This window comes from Tympanuchus pallidicinctus, unplaced genomic scaffold, assembly GCF_026119805.1.
Source record: "Tympanuchus pallidicinctus isolate F22 unplaced genomic scaffold, pur_lepc_1.0 scaffold19, whole genome shotgun sequence".
Classification (NCBI taxonomy): Eukaryota; Metazoa; Chordata; class Aves; order Galliformes; family Phasianidae; genus Tympanuchus; species Tympanuchus pallidicinctus.
The window spans coordinates 2,205,262-2,224,774 of record NW_026294710.1 but is presented as its reverse complement, the minus strand read 5'-3'; the positions used below and the strand labels follow the sequence as shown (position 1 = coordinate 2,224,774).

Genomic DNA, 19,513 nt, shown 5'->3' with positions numbered 1-19,513 from the left:
ATACTGCTGCCAAAGCAGCAACAAATGCTGCTTTAAAGAATGGAACGGGCAGAGCTGAGGTGGGTTTAAATTGCAAAGTTGCATACTTGAAAGTTAAGGAGTACTATCAGATGCTGTGTTTTTTGCCTTGTTTTATAGGAGTTCTGTCTTGTTCATTGTGCACCCTTTTACTCTGCCTCCTTTGCATAAAATAATTATCTGGCTCTTCTTGTCCTCCCAGTGTTCAAGTTTCTGGGTTTTGTTTTGTTTTTAATAGGATGAGCCACAGTACAATCAGAACAAGAGGGATTACGAAAGCTGGAAGATCGGTGTAGGCTTTCAAGAGCACTGAGGTTAATTTATACTACTTGTGGTTTTCTTGTGTACACAAAATGCTTATTCATTTCCTCTTTTTTTCAGTTTTTATTTTTCAAATAGCTATCAAAGAATTTTTTTCCCTTTAATGGTCTTGAGAAATTAATCTTCCCTCTGGAACCTTTTGTAATATTGCACAAGCTCCAGTGTATTTGAATTACAAGAACTGCTTCCGTTCATTTGAATGCATGCTCTTGTTATGCAGCAATGCAAACTCTCGAAAGTGTAGGAAAGGCTAATTGCAAGCACAGTTTTCTTGCTGGAATTCAAATTGCTTGTAAACATGTAATTAGAAACAGCTCTGTGTAAAAAGATGTGCCCTTATGCCGGTATCTTTATCTACAGGGCAAACAATCTCTGCTGCAACAGCACGAGATTTCCTTCTGTATCATATCATAGCATAGTATAGTCTTGAGAATAAATCTGGAGTTCTTTTGCTAGAGGACAAGTTGACTTCTCTGCTTCATGTCTTCTTTCTGGGGCTGTTAACAAAGCATCAGTGGTGAAATGACAGCGCACTCCTGTTTGCTGGAATACAACCTGTAGCCTCCCAGTGGAACACATCGCATTGTGCTGTTCTCTCACTTCATGTTTTTCTCTCCTAATTCTGTGCTCTAAACCTCTCAGTGTGGCAGGAATATGGATAATCCGCCACCAGCTAACTGGCACAGCAGATAAAATGATGGGAGATACTGCAGGAGCCCCTCGTGCAGTGGGGGCAGAGAGTTTATCAGATCTTCTGAATACTTGCAGTGGGACTTGTGACCTCCTCAAGGCACACGCTGATTGAAGTGACAAGGTTCAGATATCAAAACTGTCAGATTGACCACAAATTTACAAGACTATATAGAAGAGGTTGCTGTAGGGTAGAACATAATCTGTGACTCGTGTAAAACTGTAAAGCTTGAACTCCTGTGTCTGTGGAGATAGTAGAATTAGCAAGTATTTCTGCTCTGGTTTGCTATAAGCCTGAAATACACCTGCTGTTCTACTTACTGCCAAGACTGAGCTAAAAAACTCAGCAGCCCAGAGAACAAAAAATAGAGTAATTTTGTCATTTAAAAAAAGGAAAGAACAAAAGAGATTCCCAGTCTTCTTTTTGTCACGTCTCTTGAGTGCCTATCTTGGCAAAGCAATTGGTGACAGCAAGTCTGTTGTCGCTCTAGACTAAAATAAGATCATGACAATGATACTGTCAGTGACAAAAAGCAAAGCTAATTAGCCACAAAAAAGTCTTATGCATAGTTGATAGTTCATGAAAGAGAATATGTATATTTGTGTATATATAGGTGTGTTTATACATACATAATTTCTTGGAATTTAGTCAGGCACACTGTAACCTTGGAAAAAAACAGAAACCTGTACTCAGTTCCTCATCCCATAACCTGTTCTGTGCTGTACTCAAGTCTGTAATGCATCCACCTGACTTGAATGAAAATACTAGCGTGCCAGTTGTTGACAGAGAATTATATAGCATTGGATAACTTCATGAGTATGTGTTTGTTTTTTCCTACCCATACACATGGGAGGAAAAGGAGGAACAGATTTTTTTTATTATTATGAGCAACAAATAGCCTTTCCTGCTGATTATTTCTGTGGGGAATGAAGGATATGTCAAGCTGTATTTAGCTAAAGGTAGCTTGTACCAAAGGATGTATCTGTAAAGGAGAACGTTGAAGTCATTTTTCTACTTGCTTTAACAGTTAGAATGGAACGTTTTATACATGGTATACCTGTGCATTTTTTGTGAAGTTATTCCAGATCTCAATTATTTGTTTTTTATGGTGAAAATATTCGCTGTAGCCCAAATGGAAACGACAAGAAAACGACAAAAAAAATCTTATTTGCCATATTTAGGGTTTATTGTTCTTCAAAATAACAAAATGTTTTTCTTCTATCCTACTTAACAGAGGAGGAACTCAGGAAGCTGAGAGAAGAAACGAATGCTGAAACATTAAGGCAAGAACTAGAAAAGGAACGACAGAGGAGGCTAGAACTGGAACAAAAAGTCAATGAAGTACTTAAAGCAAGGTAAGAGAAATGTCTTCACTGTATAGCTGAAAGCCACTTGAGGTCTCGGACTCTCTGAATGAGGAGTTTTGGTGAAAACATCAATTACCAGCCTAGACTCACTTAGACGAGTAATTCACGGAGAGAGAAACTATGTTTTCCTGTAAAAGTACATCAGGAAGCTGAGTGATGAAACAAAGACTGAAACATTAAGGGAAGGGCTTTAAAGAGGCAGGGAAAGTGAAAACTAGAACATGAAGTCAGTGAAGTACTTAAAGAAGGGTAAGAGAAATGTCTTTGCTGTATAGCTGAAAGCCACTTGAGGTCTCAAACTGAATGAAAGTTTGGGTGAAAATATCCATTTCCAGTTTAGACTCTTAAAATAAACGAGTGGTTCACAGAGAAAGAAGCTGTCCTTTCCTATGAAAGTACATCTTGTACAGAGCAGTACTCCCGTATTACTTGACCATACGTACTGTCATAGCAACAGAGATGTCCTGGCAGTTGTCTGGTTGGAATGTTCTTCCTATCATCTCTGGGGTCTGACCTGCATGGAGCTGTCAGCATGCACTGTGTGATGCTGAATGCCACAGCCTGTGCCGTGCTGATGAATACATGTTGCCTCTTCAAACACTGTCATCTCCTGACTGCCCAGTCAGTGCTACTCCTCTTCTGGTGAGTGCAAGGGCATCCCAGTACCACACCACAGTCCTTAATGTGTGGAAGTGGCTGAAATTTGAGCCTTCCTTGCCACTACAGTGAAGAGTATGTCCCTCCCCATACTCCTAAATTTGTACAGCTTTGAAGACATTTCTCCTGATGCTACTAAGCAACACATTTGATGATGTCTCTTCTTAGTCTGCCTGTCTGTATGGAGACTTTAGATCTTAGAACTGTAGCAGATGCTTGGTGACCTTGATGGTCTAGCTCGCTTGCCTGCGTTGTTGTCCTCAGCATAGCTAAGGTTACTTGGCTGAGTACTTGGAGCTGTGGTTCAGCATCAACTACAGTTATCACTAAATAGTGCAAGCTGAGTTGGTAATTGTGCAGAGTAAACGCTGCCAGCTATTTGGAGGTTACAGGCAAGAGCAAACTGGCAAAACTTTTGGTCTGGGTATGAGATTTCCAATACTATACAAACTTCACCAGCTACTTCCTGCAGTGCATATGCTGAGCATAAAAATCCTTTTATGGTTAGGCCAGCTGCCCTTACACCCAGTATTCTGTTGCAGGGGGATGGGAGATGTTTATGGAGAGTATGTGAGCTTACTTGCTTTCAGTAGTCTATGCTAAGCTATGGAAGTAGTTCAGAAGTTCACTGTTAACTACGAAGAAGCAAATGTGGGAGTTTGTTTCTTTAATACATTTCCTAGTGTCTCTACTTAGAATTGAGTTAATCACAGAAGTGAGTAACTATTAAGCATTCAGCTTAAGTATTACCTTTGGTCACTTATTCTTTTCTGCAGACTGTAGAGTTCCAGATTTTCCTGTGTTTCCCCTTCAGTGCTTCAGTTACTATTCTTTAATTCTTCCGTCTTAAGATGAAAAGTCTGTGTTCACACTGTAGGTTCACCAAGGCTTTTAAATGGCAGATGAAATACAATTACTCTCTTACTCTCCAAACCTAGTACAGCATTAGATTTTTTTATTTTGGCTGATGCTTTGTCAAAATCTCTGGTTCCATGCAGGATTGGTCCATGTGCAGTCCTGACCCACACTGTATGCTTAGAAGAGGCTCTGTGAGGTCCTTGCAAGCCAGTCCTGTGGTCATGCACTGGAAATGTGACCTGCATGGTTCTGTTTTGGGAATTTTTTCTGTGGTTTTATGGTTGCTCTCAGAGCTGCAAAGTAGGAGACCTTTTTTCACCTCCTGTGCTGGTTGGCTTTGCTGCATGCACATGTAACTTCCGTTTAGTGTCTAGACTGAAGATTCATTGTTTGATTGAACTGCTGGGAACAGTGGAAGAGGGACAAAGTTGGACCTGTTCCCATGCTGAGAATATCTGTTTGCCCCATAACAGCATTATAAAGTGTGAATGTTAGTAGGTGAAACTGATGCTTCAGGGCACCTTTTTGTCTTATATGCTACCTGCTATGGTTCAACCAGGCAGCACCACACAGTCATTTGCTCACTCCCCTGCTTCCTAGTGGGACAGGGGAGAGAAATAAAGAAAAAAAAACACAACACAAACTAGAACTGGTGGGTTGAGATAAAACTATTTACTGAGATAGAGAAATGGAAACTAGTTATCACTATGTATATAAAAATGTGTATAGCAAGTGATGCACAAGCAATTGCCTGTCATCCCCCAACTAGACCCCCAAGCAGCAGAATAGAGAGAGATGAACTCCCACCACCTCCAGAACTCCTTCCACTTGATGTCATATGGCGTGGAATATCCTTTTGGCCAGTTTAAGTCAGCTATCCTAATTCTGTTCCCTTCCAGCTCTTTGGGCCCTTTTGGCCCTGTACAGCACTGCTTAGTGGGCAACTGTAAGCAATGGTGTGTTATCAATATCATTTTTCTTCTAGAACCAAAGCATAGCATTATACCAGACACTTTGAAGAAAACAATTCCATCCCAGCTGAAACTAAGCAAATCCCGTGTGCTTGTAGCTGAGTACAGTACTGGTTGTACCATCAACTCTGGCCCTTAGGCTTTCTTCTGAGAGGGGAACACCTGGGTTCATGCCCATCACAGAAGGGGGAGAATTATTCCATTCTAACTGAGAGTTCTGAAGAAGGACAAGGGCTTCCTCTGTAGGAAGTGCCCACTGTCCTGTGTGTGGACTTGCTCTTTACAGGAAGCAATGGGGGTGTCCCAAGATCTGATATTGGCCAAATAAGGGTCTGACTGTGACTTGCAAGTATGAGCATTTTACAGAGAAAAGAGTTTGATCTTTGTTTATCAAATGTTTGGGCTTTTTTTCAGCTCTCAGTGATTTCTCTCGAACTGTCAACATCTGTTGTGTTGGGTTGTGGATAACGCTAATCAGAGAAAATCTCTAACAAGTGTGCCACTATTAAACTAATGTGGCATGACCTCTCCCCCTCAATGCTGTATTCCCATTTAGATATCTTAAGGATTACAGTAGCCCTTTGAACTTGGCTTGCACTTGAGGTTTACATTCAGCCAATTACCCATTTTATCCAAGTCTTTTTCTGATTCATGTTGCTAACATTTCAATCTTTTTGGGCTGACATTTATACAACAGCAAAAAAAATATATTGAAGCTGCTTTCCAGTTTACACTCAGAAGAAAAATTAGTTTACCTAGGCTTTTTGTTACACCGTGCTCATTGTGTGAAATTCTTTTCCACTGCTTTTTATCTGTTTGCACTTTACTGTAGGCATTTTAAAATACCTCTGTTATTACTACAGACACAGTGTTGACACAATCAAGCATATAGTAGGCTAAATATATATCTGCTAGCAACTTAATTTTATTAAGTGAATTTGCCTTGGAAAGTCACTGTTTGTACTTACATCAACAGAAACATTTGCCCAAGTCTCAGTTAAGTTTCCATGTCATCTTCAAGTAGTATGTTTATAAAAATGTTTGCATGTATCCTCTTTGCTTACAGAAATGAACTACTAATGAAAAACAAATCAAGGTATATTGTAAGGAGAAAGAAATTATTTTAGCTATTCCAGTATTCAGAATTATATGTGAAGCAGATCAGTACACGCAGCTGTATAGATACATGCAAAGTGTGCAACAAGGAGAGAACAATGGGTTAATGACATATTTTTTGTGTGTAGAGCATGGGCTTATTTCATCAAATTGTTTGTAGGGGGGAGTGGAAGAAGGGGATGTTTAGTTGGATTTGGATTTATTTGTTGCAGTGTTCACTGTATGTCTGAGCATTCAGAAAGAGGCCCTCGGCTCAAGTTTTCCATAGACACTTTGAGACAGCCCAGCATTTGGTGCAACAGCTGAAGCCAGTAACATTTTACTGGTGGAACAATGCATAAATAATCTGGAATAGTCTTGTGTGAGTAATGCTTGTTTAGTGTAAATTGTGGGCTGTTGCTGCCTTGTTTTACAATTTGTTTCCAGCTCTGTCACACAATAAAAAATACGAAGTACTGTAACAACACTTACCAGCAAGCTGTGTCTCATATGAATCTCTTGAGCTATTTTTAAGAAGAATAGACAGTGGTTTGACATAAGCCACCGTTTCTTCTGTATTGTGCATTTTTATTGACTAACTGGCCCCTTGCTGAATGGCATCCCTTGAGAAGATGCTCTGCATGACAGTGAAAATAGCTGTTCACTGAAGACTTTCTCCACTGGAAAGGTACCTGTTAGGCTGGGACTGCATACAGCTAGCAAGAAGCTGACACCCAGGTCAGGTTTTTGGCAGTCGTACTGCGCTGGGATTGCTAACAAATCCAGCTTGCTGAACTGTCCTTCTCATTATTTTTAACTTATCAGCCTGTCACCAAATCTACCTCCTGTAAAGAGTAGTTCGGGGTGTTGTGGGTTTTTTTGTTGTTTTTTTTTGTTGTTTTTCTCTGGCCACAGATATTTAGATGAGATCTTGCACAACTTTGAGTTGATAACAGTTCTTCTGAGAGCTGTTATTTTGTTTCTGAAAGTACAAACTAAATTAGCCGTGTAAAATGTGGGAATATCTGTGTGGGAAGGACAAAGCGTCCTAAAGTATTTGGTGTATTTTAATGGGAGGGAAATGGAAAACGTGAAAGTATTTTAACTCAAGTATGTAACAGCCCCTCTGGTTGAGATGCCATGTATATCTGACTGATTTGTCTTTAAACTGAGCCGTGAAAATACCTCATTTCTGCATAATATTTTTGTTTCTGTTATTGGAAGGTGCTTTCCGTGGAAGTGTGCATGTGTTTCTTTGAGATCCAACAGAGACATAACTGGCTTCAGAAAAGCTGTCAAAGGAATGATGATGGGTTTGTGAGCTCAGTATTAGAGCTAGTCTGTAGGAAGAGTGCACATGGCTGAGAGCAGCCCTGTAGCTGTTGTAAAGCTGTGTGCAGTAGGTCAGGTCTTCATGTAGTTTTTTGGAAAGATTCTTTTGATTCACATTCAGTTCAACTCACAGCTGTAGTCAAGGCTAAAGACACACAAAGCAAAAATATTTAGATATGATAAACGAGCAGAAGTTCAGCATCAAAGTTCCCTAAACATTTGGGTCATATGGCTATGAAAATAACAGTTTGGCACCATTTTGTATGTTTCTGTGGGGCAGAATTGAGTGGAAGCCTCACTGATGTGTGCTTGTCATTTTTAAACATTGCATATGTACTCATCATGAGCAGCTCTAACATCCATGCTTCCCTGCCAAGTGTGTATAAAAGAATTCCCACACTTGTGCTCATCTTTTCTTAGCTGTAGCTTGCTATTTCCTGTTTTAATCAGCCTTTGCTTCTAAGTGGATTCAATCTGTAGTTGTATAAACATGCCCTTCCATCAGGAGGATGGCCCGTTAGCCTTACTGACCACAGCTTTTTTTCTGGGTGGAAAGCATGCTCACAGAGGCATTAATGCAGCTTGTTTTCTTTGGTACAGGCTGCAGTTAGGAAGTCTGCAGCAAAACACAACCTTCTGTGTTGTTTCAAAGACAGTTCGTATTTTCCTGCCTTCTAATTGGTCTCTGGCATGATAAGAGGTTCAGAAACTGTAGGAAGGATGATTCCTGCCCATCAGGGGTCTTGCTGTAGTGAGTTGGGCTTCCCAATGGGTTTTCAAGCCTAAAGAATGAATTTTGAGCTTCCTGAACCAAATTTGTCTGAGGTGGCTAATTATAACCTGATTCACAGGTGCAGTAATGAGTTGTCATTAACCTGGTGATTCATAAAGGTCATGTTCTTCATGGGGAAAGAGTGAGAGGCAGATGGCAAGTAAAACAGTGCCAAAAAATGAACAAATGGAAAAACCACCAGGAATGGCCAGAGCCAGACTCTGGTGTGCTACTGAGGAAGGCAGTAAGCCTGGTATTCCAGACTGTTGCTGGATGAGATCTTTCTTGATTTTTTTCCAAGTAACATAGAAAGTAATGACGCTGAGCTGCTTCTGAAAATAGATCCCAGCATGTCAAAGGAAGACCCAGCCTGAAGGCTCTGATGGTTGTTGATGGTGGGATCCCATCTCCATTCTGTCACTGGAGCTGTTCAGGTGTGACATCCCCCCAGGATGCTGCTCAAGCAACAGGAACCTGCCTGTGAATGACTGTGGCCTTCCTACCAAAATGAGTTTTCAGCGATACGTGGTGGCAGTGACAGACGGTGACTGAAAATGTCCCACCTGTATGGAGTCACTGTAGAACTGTGTTGGGAGAAAGACACTGCTATGCAATAATCTGTGCAAATTTGATCACGTTCATTGCTTGTTGTCTTTAGAAGGATGGAGTTGGATGCATGTGTGAGAAGGAGCAAGAAGAAGGAATGTCTGGGTGCAGAACCTCAGGGTTGTACAGAACTGGGGAAAAATTACAGAGAAACACATGTGAAAGTTTAGTTAGGGGAAAAAAAAAACTGCTGCTATTTAGATTACTTCTGAGAAAATTTGAAGAGTTGCTGCAAATATAGAAACAGTGTGGAAAAGATCTGCAGAGGGGTGAAAACAAGTGGTTTTCAAAGATGAAACCATTGAGTTCACCTTGACTGACATCCAGTTACTTTACAAATCAATAAACTATTTCTAAATGTTCTTTTTAGAAATAAACAGGAACGTAGAAAATCCATTATGTATAGGGAGTGCTTGTAATTAGCCCTGTCATTTTTCCATCTTAATGAGTCAGAATGCACAAATTCACAGCAGCCTTTGCCATGTGCAGACAATACAGTGAGATTTTACCTAATGTACTTCTTGGAAGAAAGGCAAGATGCCTATAAACCCATCTATATTCTGTTACCTGCCTAGTGCACAGTGATCTCCTCTTGCTGACCTGCATCCGTCCCACTTGATTCCTTTCCTGAGCAGTGAGAGATGGAGCGAACATTTGAAAGCACCTACCTTGTCTCCTTAAATAAGTGTCAGTGAAAGTACACAGCTAACATGTTATTGTTTTGAATAATAACCTTTTTGATTATACAGTTCTGTGTCACAAAAAGCTTGCTGCAGCTGTTCTGTTGCAAAGCTGCTTCTTCATTAGAGAAATCTTTCTGTAGCATGTCTGCATGGATGGCTAAAGACTGATGAACTGATGCTGGAAGTGTTCTCAAGACACTTTAGCAGTTGGAGGCTATGGATCCTGCAGATGTAATGTGGAGCCTTATAGGTGTGCAGAATGGCCAGATGGTTCTTGTTTTCCAAAACATGTGGTTTTAAGAATGAGAGCATTATTCTTGATCTGTCTTGAAAGATGGGACCAGTGATGCCTGATTCTTGTTGTGTGGCTTTGGAACATTATCATCTCTGTTTTTCACACTGATACATGAATTTTGCATTTATTTATTTTTTAATACAGTTTCATCTTGGCTTGGCATCTCTGCACCGAGAGCTAACAATGTATCATTTGAAATAATTCTTGGTATCTGCTCTTCTCACTGTGAAGATGAGTGGTATTGACTGTACTAACAGCAGCAGAATTCAGGGGTCATATAATAAACTGTGGTATTGTTTGAGTACTGTGGTTATCAGCTTGCAGCATGGAATCCCTTTTCATTTATTGCTGTGGGAAGAGTCAGGGCTCTGAAGAGTTTTCTGTCAGCGTTGCAATAAACATAAAATGCAAAGACATGAGTAATACAACCAAATGATACTAAAATATTTTGTTAAAAGATCAGGCTGAGTGGTTGCTGACAGAAAATGGCTAAACTACACTTATCTGTTACATGGTGATATTTCCCTGGATCCTGAATGCAGCGTACTGTGATAATTTTAATCCTGCAATAGGACGCACGTTTGGTTTTCTCTTTAATTAACTTGCAGGATTTTGCATTGTTTCTGTTCTTCCTTGCAGAGCTGAAGAGGTATCTGCAGCTCAACAGCCTGCAAAGCCACAGACACAGGCCAATGGAGCAGGTAATCTTGGTCAGATCTGTACTAGCAGTTTGATGCAGTTCGTTTTCTTTCCACTCGTTTCTTTTGAAGCTCTTCCAGAAAATAAGATGTTATGGGAAAACTTGCTTGGTCATGAATCAGACTTTTGAAGAAGCCAAGTAGTAAGAGCATCTGAGCTCTTAGTAATCTGAGTAAGATTCTTACATCTGCGTATGATTCTGCTTTTAGTTTTTGTAGATGATTTTATATGCTTGAATAGGGATATATATATATATTTTTAATTAGACGACCTTCAGGAATGTAACGAAATCTGTTGTCTGACTTTGTGCGTGTCGAGCTGTTCAACCTGGAGAAGAGAAGGCTCCAGGGAGACCCGATAGCAGCCTTTCAATATCTAAAGGGGAGCTGTGACCCATCTCCTCTTTCTTACCCTGTTTTATTGACCTTTCTTTCCAAAGAATGCTGCTAGAAACTGATTTTCTGAGGTAGAGACAACACAAAAGATGAGTGTTCTGCTCTCATCTGCACTGCCTAATCCTGCTATGTACTTCCACTGAAACCAGCATAAAGAAAGCATACAGTGCTTCGTTGCTTTCCATCTCCTTTTCCTGTCAAATTAGCATAGCTGTAAGGTGATCATCCTATTCTCTGCTCAGGAGTGTTTTGCTTTACACTTCCTTTTCTCTGGATGACCCATCAGCACAACAGGAGTGCTGAGATTTGGGTCAGACCTTTGTTAACAGAACACAGCAAAAAGTTTGGTAGTGTTTGCTAAAAATTCTCGTCTGTTAAGAGTGTTTCAGTAATCTCTGTAGTTGTATAGTGAGGTGTTCCCATGTGCTGTACTTTCAGCAAAACTTGTGCTGGATGCAGGAATCTTCTTCAGTCATCTTTACAAGCATGGCATAGTCTCTGTTTCTGTGAAGTGGCAGAACTAAATCACATAGTGAACTTCCAGGAGAAATGTTACTGAAAGACAGAAATGCTGTTACAAAGAATACTATCTTACCAAAAACAGCATACGGAACACATGAGGTTTTATACAAAGATGTTTTCTAGTAATATCCTGATACAGAGTGCTTCTTTTTTTTTGTAGATAAACGTAGTCACACTGTATGTTCAAGACTACAGAAGTGGTTTTGTGACAAATTTGGGGAGTATGTTGAGGACTTCAGATTTCAACCAGAGGAGAACACAGTGGAAACAGAGGAGCCACTTAGTGCTAGAAGGTAAATCTCCAACGTGATTGAAAGGAATTGTTGGTTTTTTACAAGTTGCTTCTCTTCAAAGACAAAAAATCAGCACCTTTTAGATGATATGAGCAAGTGTTTGTATCAGGAGTAATTAAACTAAGGCTATCTCAAATGGTTTATGAGTACCTTGGATGAAACATAAAACTCTATCTGCAACCTGAGGTAGAAGAATTGTTTAGCAGGCTCTGCCATGCACTTCTCAAAATGTGGGCTAAGGCTTAGTTAGGCTGCAGAGCTTTTACATTTCAATTTTTGATTTGATGCAAGATAGCCTATATTACTAGAAGCACATTTCAGAAGAGGCAAGAATGAAGCTAGATGTACAAACGTTTGATTTATAACTGTGAGCAGTTTTCCAGAGACCAGGGGAGCATGACTGCATTTCAATATAATTCACTTGTTGTCTTTTTAACAAGTTTCTTTTATTGATTTTTTTCAGGTTGACTGAAAATATGAGAAGATTAAGTAAGTATTAAAAGTACTTCAATTTCTGCAAGTAGTTCTTACTGATTTTATTGCGAGGACTGCTGCGTACAACGTATGAAGTTTAGAAATACTTCTGCCTGTTCAAAAGCAGGAATGGTTCTGAAATCCTGCATTAGTGCTTGGAGTGCAAAGTAACTTAAATGAACAGTGGTAGGAGTTTGCCTTAAATCTAGCATTGCACAGAGTATCTCAGTGGTAAAAATGTAGTGCTAATTAAAATGTGAAAGCACATAACAAGTGAGAACAGGTTATTTCTACAGTGGCAAGATGCTTATTCCTGAGCTGCCCACATACTTTTTCCCAAGCTCCTTGCAGTTTGCTTGCTGGGCTTTTAGCTTATGCTTTCAAAGGAGAATAGGTTAGTCTATGAGTGGGTCTTGAATTTTTTCTCTTAGTGAGGTATTTTGGAAGGTGAAGGATGAGTGGTGGCAGGTTAAACTAAGTAGTTAAACCCTCTAGAAGTTCTGTGCAACCAAGAATCGCTACAGCTTGAAAAAAAAAGGCTGTTTTGTGCCTCAAATCTTTATAGTATTGTCGATGGGAGGCGCATAAGGGTCTTTAATCTCAGTATAATTGTGATGTTATTATCCTTAGAATCAATACCAGTACTTTGGGAGCATACCTGTGATCTGTTCCCTGTAGTGAATGTGCTTTGCCTTTTGAGTAATTTAAAAAAGAGTACTGAGCTTATGCTTTGAGTGGTTCTCAGAGGTGCCTGTTGTTCAGGGGTGCCTGATTGCCACCTGCAGCTCTCAAGGGCCTTTCCATCAGCAGTGCTTTCCAAGTGGTGACCTTCCCTGCAGATTTGGTGTGGGATGGTGAAACAGAGCAGATGGGAGGAACTGCTGGAAGCATTGCTCAAGTCAGTGCCTTGTCTGAAGCCTTGAGTCTGCCCATCCACTTATTTCATCCACGGCTTTGTTTAAGTCACTGATGCTCAAGGAAATCTGGCTGTTTAATCACTTCCCATAGGGAATGCACCAAGGCTAGCTGAATTTCAAGCCGAACAAACTAGGACAGCAAGTTGCAGGCTCTCTTGAGGACAGCCTTTCAAAGCTGTGAGCTGTGCTGCAAACAAGGGTGGGTACCTCTGGGCTCCCCTTTCCAAGAATATTTACTCTTATCAGTAGGAGAGGCAAAAGCAGTGTTTTTCAATAGAAAAAGCAAAGGTCTTCTTGCAACAGCCCCTTCCTGTTTTGCTGTGTTGCTTAGCTAAGTGGTAAAAAAGCATATAGGAATAGGAAGAGTGAAGGACAAGTGTATTTTACGGAGTTGAAAAAGAGCTGCTTTTGCTGCTGCTGCCTGGCTGAGTGTGTCTGCAGATGGGAGCAGTGCCCTTCCCTGTACAGATTTGTCACTCAGCAAGAGCAAAGGTCTGCAGAGCTGAGAGACAGGCAGCGAGGTCTTGTGCTGTGCCTTAGAAAGAGTAAGCAGCCAAGTCCTGCTAGCAGTTTGACTGCAGCAGAAGTGCAGCCAAGAGATATGTAGCCTGGTTTGAGGTCAGCTTTTTTGAAGTAACAGTGAATTGCTCCTTGGTGGCTTGGAGTCCAGTCAGGCTAGTTTAGCTTGTTTTACAGTACAGTGGGCTGACCTATGCTGAGTTCTTTGGAGCAGTGTGAACAGAGCTGGGGACAGACTGCTGTAGGCATCCGAGTTACCCTTCTAAAAATAATGCAAATCTTGATTTATTTATTTGATGTGCACTTAAGAGTTTAGATATAACTTTCATCTTGAATAACAATTCAGTTTTCGAAAATGCATTACTGAACTGGTTGTTGTTACATTGATGGGTCTCTACATTTTAATTTTCCTTAATTTTGATATGGCTTTTTTATATTTACATGCCTTGAGTGTTCTTACTAACTTTCTGATTTTGTTGTTTGATGTTTACAAGTGACTTAACCCCACTGTCTGCTAATTCTAATAATTGTGTTCTTTCTCTGTTCTGTTTAGAGAGAGGTGCCAAACCTGTTACTAATTTTGTGAAGAACCTTTCTGCCTTATCAGACTGGTATTCTATCTACACTTCTGCTATTGCCTTTATTGTAAGTTATGCTATTCCTCCAGAAGTTGTAAGAACTTCTTTTAAAATATATTATTTATGGAAATTCATTGAAACTGCCATATATTCAGAGGGATTATGTTGAAGTCAAGTCGAATAGTAGGATTGCAGTTAACAAAAGATACGGTGTAGTTGCCATTTAAGTTAAATTTCAGAGCCATTTCAGTTGTACATTCCAAATTTGTTTTGTAATTGTTAAAATAATTTGAAACAATATGGACATTGTTCTCATGTTCTTTGCTTCCTGTCTCCCTGGTCAGTGAACTGATGATGGTTACTGCAGCCTCTGCAAAATCTCTCTTTTTCTGGAGCTGAAAGGCTGATAGAGGCTATACTTGATAGGAAGATATCTTTCACCATCAGTGTTCTTTTCTATTGATTAGAGTCACACTTAGTGATGAGAGACAAAGCTCCCTGATTTTAGTTTCATTTAATGTGCCAACTTGAGATCTGTGAACTAAATTTGAGTGTTCCCATGAGCTAAATTTAAGTGTTCCCATAGAGCAATGTAAGAAAGTTTGCATGCTGCTGTGACATAACTATTTAGTGGAGTTTTGATTTGTTCTTTTTTATTCTACGTGTTAATGAAATGATCTAAATTCCTTTGGTTGTGCTGTAGACACAATATTTAGAATGTCAGAGGAAATTATGAACAGTAGTTCTAACTGACTTCATCAGAATTAATCTTTTTGGTGAAAATGCTACACACTTTTCCATTAAATGATCCACCTCTGTAAGTTATAGAGCCTTGTTGAATGATACTTTCACTGCACAGCTGAAAGAATACTGAGGAGGAGACTTCCTCACCACTGAAGTTTGGGATTTAATTGATCTGAAATAAAACAGTGAGTTGTCCTGATGCCCTGTGAGGGTATAACTGTCCAAGCTCTTCCTCTTCTACAGTGTTTCTTTCACTGACCTAGCCTGGTCCAGCTCATCCCTGGCCTTGAAGACATTCAAGGCCATGCTGAACAAGGTTCTAGGCAACCTGATCTAGCTGTGGTGTCCCTGTTCAGTGAGGGGAGTTGAACTAAATGACTTCTAAAGGTCCCTTCCAACTCTACAGTTTTTATAAGATATTAGACCATATCATGTTTATGTAGTAGATTCAGACCTGAAGATTTATGATTATTTTTTTTCCCCCACATCTTCACATAATTGCAACCTTGGAAATAGTCGATCTTGTGCAGCTGAGAGCTATTTAAGTGTTATCTCTGGAGATCTGGTTCAGTCTTATAGTTTCAGCTTTACATTCATCAATGCATTGCTGTTGTCAATCTTGGAGTGGCTAAAATTCATTAATATTCATGATCTGAGTTGTATTCTCCTGAACCCGACAGTACCGTGGGAAAATGTGAGTGACTCACTGTACCTAAGTTTGTAATCTGTGTCTTTTTTTCTTTTCCTTCACAATCTGCAGATTTACATGAATGCTGTATGGCATGGCTGGGCCATTCCTATGTTCTTATTTTTAGCAATTTTGAGGTTGTCTCTAAATTACCTCATAGCCAGGTATGTATGTACTTAAATACTAGATTATTTTCTTGTAACACTTCACTTGAATGGGGGTTTTTTGTTCTTGTATTGATTTGTAAACTGTTACTTTTTCTAACATTGTGAATTAAGTTTACAAGCTAGAATTCAAACTCCAGTATCTATGATTTCATTGCTCAATTCTATAATCTTTGAAGGCACTTAGGAATTATCTTTATTTGCCACGGCTTGGGTCATCATAAATGAGACTGCGTGTTCTCAGACAAACCTCTTAATACTTAAAGAATCGAAAATAAAAATACCCTGCAGTATTCAGAGTATCACCTTACATATTGAAGAATATCTCGAGTATCACCTTACATATTGAAGCCTGCAGCTTCCTAGAGAGAATTTTCACCTACATCTAAATTGCAATTTATTCTTTTTCTTTGGCTCTTATATCCAGAGTCTTCCATTTGTATACTTGGTCTCTATTAAAAATTAAGGCTTCTTAAAAAAACCTTTTTTTCTTCTTTCTGTGCTGAGAATATCTCTTAAAATGCTATTATAAGCTTATGATTTTTTTCCCCTTAAAATTGAGATGGGGACCTTTCAGTGTGTGTCTTACAAAATCATTTTCTAATTTCTTGCTTAATACTTGCAGTCTGATGCTCCATTCTTTGAAAATTAACAAGACCAAATAGGCTCCTGAATATGTTTATGCAATTTGTTCACTCACAAAAAAATCCTCATTATCTGTTCTGTGCACGCAGTCCACTTTTATCATAAAATCCACAAGCAGTGTACCTGATTCCATGCAGTATCTACTTAGCTAATATTGTTAAATATATATATATATATATATATATGCATTTAAAGCCACTTGTGGTTGGCTACTTCTACTTTTGTCATGTTGTAGGAGGCTCCTTGTTGGTTTTTGAGTGTTTTTTTTTTTAAAAGCCATTTTACTTACTGCAGAAAACTGCTTTTCAGCCTCTTAGAGCCAATCCATGTTGGCAGATGGAAAAGAAATACTTGCTCTCTATAACTATTTCCGTAACTTCTAGGGGTTGGAGAATACAGTGGAGTATTGTGCCTGAAGTTTCTGAACCTGTGGTAAGTCTTTGATCAGTTTGGTCTGTGCAACTATGTTAAAAGCTGCCCTTTCACAATCTTTCTATGTGTGTGAGTGGTTGAGACTGGAAAGAAGAATAAGGTGTAAATAAAGATGTAACAACTTCTTTCTCTTGCCACTTAGAAACTAATAGTGCTCTTAGATTTGCGTGCTTCATAAAATGTTCTGAATTTGATTGAAATTTCTGGAATAAACTTTCATGTAATAACTGGGGCCAAGGTAGACCCTGTGGGAACTTAAAAGAAGCCTTGTGTTGTGTTTTGTTTGTAATGAATTATGATTATTACTTGTGAACCTACTTTAAGCAGTAAGTTGGACTAGGTGACCTCTTAAGGTCCCTTCTAACCTGAATTGCCATCTAACTTTACATGTTTTTTTTTTGTTTGAAGTACTAATATAAGATGGAGTTCTTTGAATTTCAAATTGTGCTCTGAGACTTACCAATACTGTTAAAAGATCAGTAATCTAGTGAAAAAAAAAGTTGCAAAATTTCTAAAAATGACATTTCCTTGCTAGACCAGAAATAGGTCACTCTAGGTCTGTGGCATAGACTGAAAGCCATTGTAACTGCATTTCTTCAAAGACATATTGTCTTTTGTCTACAGTCTCGTATGACTCATATTTGTATATACCATGGAGGAAAAGCATTCATAGCTGAAGATAACCATCAGTGAAAAATATATTCTGTAGATCTAAAACAAGGGAGGAACTTGCTACATTTAGAGATTGTTTAAAGTGAAACTGTTGTTTTCAAGAATGCGGAGGAGTCGCATTGTTGTGAGGAGTTTTGTAAAATGCCACTTCCATCTGAGACAAAAATTAATCACTTATCACTCTTTCTTGCTCAAGGAACCTCCAAAAGAGGATCTGACAGTGTCTGAAAAGTTTCAGCTTGTTCTAGATGTGGCTCAGAAGGCGCAGGTACTGTGCTACTCTCATCTCTTTGGCTTCTTCCCTAAAACAAAAAGGTTCGTTCTGAAGTGGTCAGAGCACCTACACAGCCTGTTACAGATGGTGTGAAAATGAGTGCTTAAACAATACTTTTCTCACATTCTTTACTTACAAGCAATAGAACTACCAATAAGATGCCTGGAGCTTCCAAAATGGCCAAATGCTTTGGAGAACTGGTTGGCGTTCTCCAAGTCATGATTCAGAACAAAGTCCAAAGGGGAAAAGAAATCATTTCTGACTCTTTTTTTCCCTACAGTATGCAGTCAAGTTTCTGAAAATGTAGACCAGGCAGTGAATCTTAGAAAAGTACTGGAACATAGGTCCATACCACAATTGTGCTAGTCACAAAATTAGTTTGAGACTTTATCCCTTCAAGTTTTAAGGTGAAGGTTACTGCATGTTTAGATGTGTTAGTTAACAGTTGTCACCAGAACAGTCTGTTTTTTAAACACCACCATCTTAGCCTGAAATCTGTTTGTGTGGCAAAAGATGAGGGAAGACTTTCTCTCAGCTGTGTTATTTTGGTTAGCTACACTGGTAGTTCATTGAGTCAACTATAGAGTTGAACTGCAGCTTTGTGCCCTGTCTAATGATGTGCAGCCACTCAAAGTAGCTTACCTTTCTGTTGCCAGCTGTGTAGTCCTATACTCTTCGTTCTGCTGGCTGTGGTTCATACCTGACCCCTTCTTCATGGTGTCTGTGTAAATGAATCTGATAAAAAGTGAAACTCCGTTCTTCTTCAAGTGGAGGCACATGGCTGAGAGCAGGGAGGGAGCTGACTGTGGCAGTGAGCCATTGTTAGCCTTAGGTAGGAGCGTGCCAAGTCATCAGTGTAGTCTTCACTGATTGTCCCATTGGTAGCAGTAGTATGAGTTTGTTGGTTCTTTCTTTTTCATGGCAGTAAATAACCATGTTTCTCTTATGTTTATATGAATGCATCTCAAAGTTTGTTTGGAAGATGAAATTTACAGGTATTGTGACAGCAAGGATCAGTTAGAGAAGGTTGCTGAATAACACTGTTAATCCAGAGAAGTGGTCTATTTGTATCTGTAAGAATTATATGGAATCTTCAAGGGTATATCATAAAAATCCCATTAAAAAAAGCGAGTAGCCCAACATTTGACAATCTCAGTAAGCACTTCCTAAAATTTTGGTGCTCTAATGATTCAACCAAGTTTCCATTTTGTTACCAACTGACAGAAGCTCCTAGCTTCCAACAAACACTTTCCAGTCATAACAGTGAGTTTGAAAAACTTCTTTCCTTCAATTCTAATAACTAACTTTGAATTGAAGAACAAGGTGTTAAATTAGAAGTCATTGAATGTTGCTGTTCAGTGCTGTATTTATTCAATTGTGAAGTCTGTAAATGGCTAAAAAATGATTTTTTAAAAAATCACTTTCAGGGATTGCTTATTCTGTAAGATAACTTTGTTGGTTTCTAATACGTGGACAAAAACCCTCCAAAGTAACACAAGAATTGGATTTAATTCTCTTGCTTCTTATGCAGAATCTTTTTGGGAAGATGGCAGACATACTGGAAAAAATTAAAAAGTAAGTTATATAAGTTAATTTTTTTTTTTGTCCTTTTTAAATAAAGACAACATCTGGAAAGCGTGGTAATACAGTTTTGGTTTTATTTGTTTTCAGCTTGTTCATGTGGGTCCAACCAGAAATAACACAGAAGCTCTACATCGTTCTATGGGCAGCTTTTATTGCATCCTGCTTTTTGCCCTACAGGATTATTGGACTTGCAATGGGTAAACACATTAAATAATTGACCTATTAAAGTCTAGACTTAATGCTTTAA

General features: G+C 39.2%; 1 protein-coding gene across 6 annotated transcripts in view; it reads left to right on the top strand.

The window, feature by feature from the left end:
- The window catches only part of GRAMD4 (GRAM domain containing 4), a 74,360-nt gene that overhangs the window by 45,373 nt on the left and 9,474 nt on the right, over nucleotides 1–19,513 (top strand). For all 6 annotated transcript variants that reach the window (XM_052681141.1, XM_052681138.1, XM_052681140.1 and 3 more), the window contains exons 4-13: nucleotides 2,265–2,385; nucleotides 10,306–10,367; nucleotides 11,443–11,575; nucleotides 12,039–12,064; nucleotides 14,039–14,130; nucleotides 15,568–15,659; nucleotides 16,688–16,736; nucleotides 17,605–17,676; nucleotides 19,214–19,257; nucleotides 19,354–19,463. In XM_052681141.1, the coding sequence (XP_052537101.1) occupies nucleotides 2,265–2,385; nucleotides 10,306–10,367; nucleotides 11,443–11,575; nucleotides 12,039–12,064; nucleotides 14,039–14,130; nucleotides 15,568–15,659; nucleotides 16,688–16,736; nucleotides 17,605–17,676; nucleotides 19,214–19,257; nucleotides 19,354–19,463 (801 nt within the window). The remainder of the gene's footprint in view (nucleotides 1–2,264; nucleotides 2,386–10,305; nucleotides 10,368–11,442; nucleotides 11,576–12,038; nucleotides 12,065–14,038; nucleotides 14,131–15,567; nucleotides 15,660–16,687; nucleotides 16,737–17,604; nucleotides 17,677–19,213; nucleotides 19,258–19,353; nucleotides 19,464–19,513) is intronic.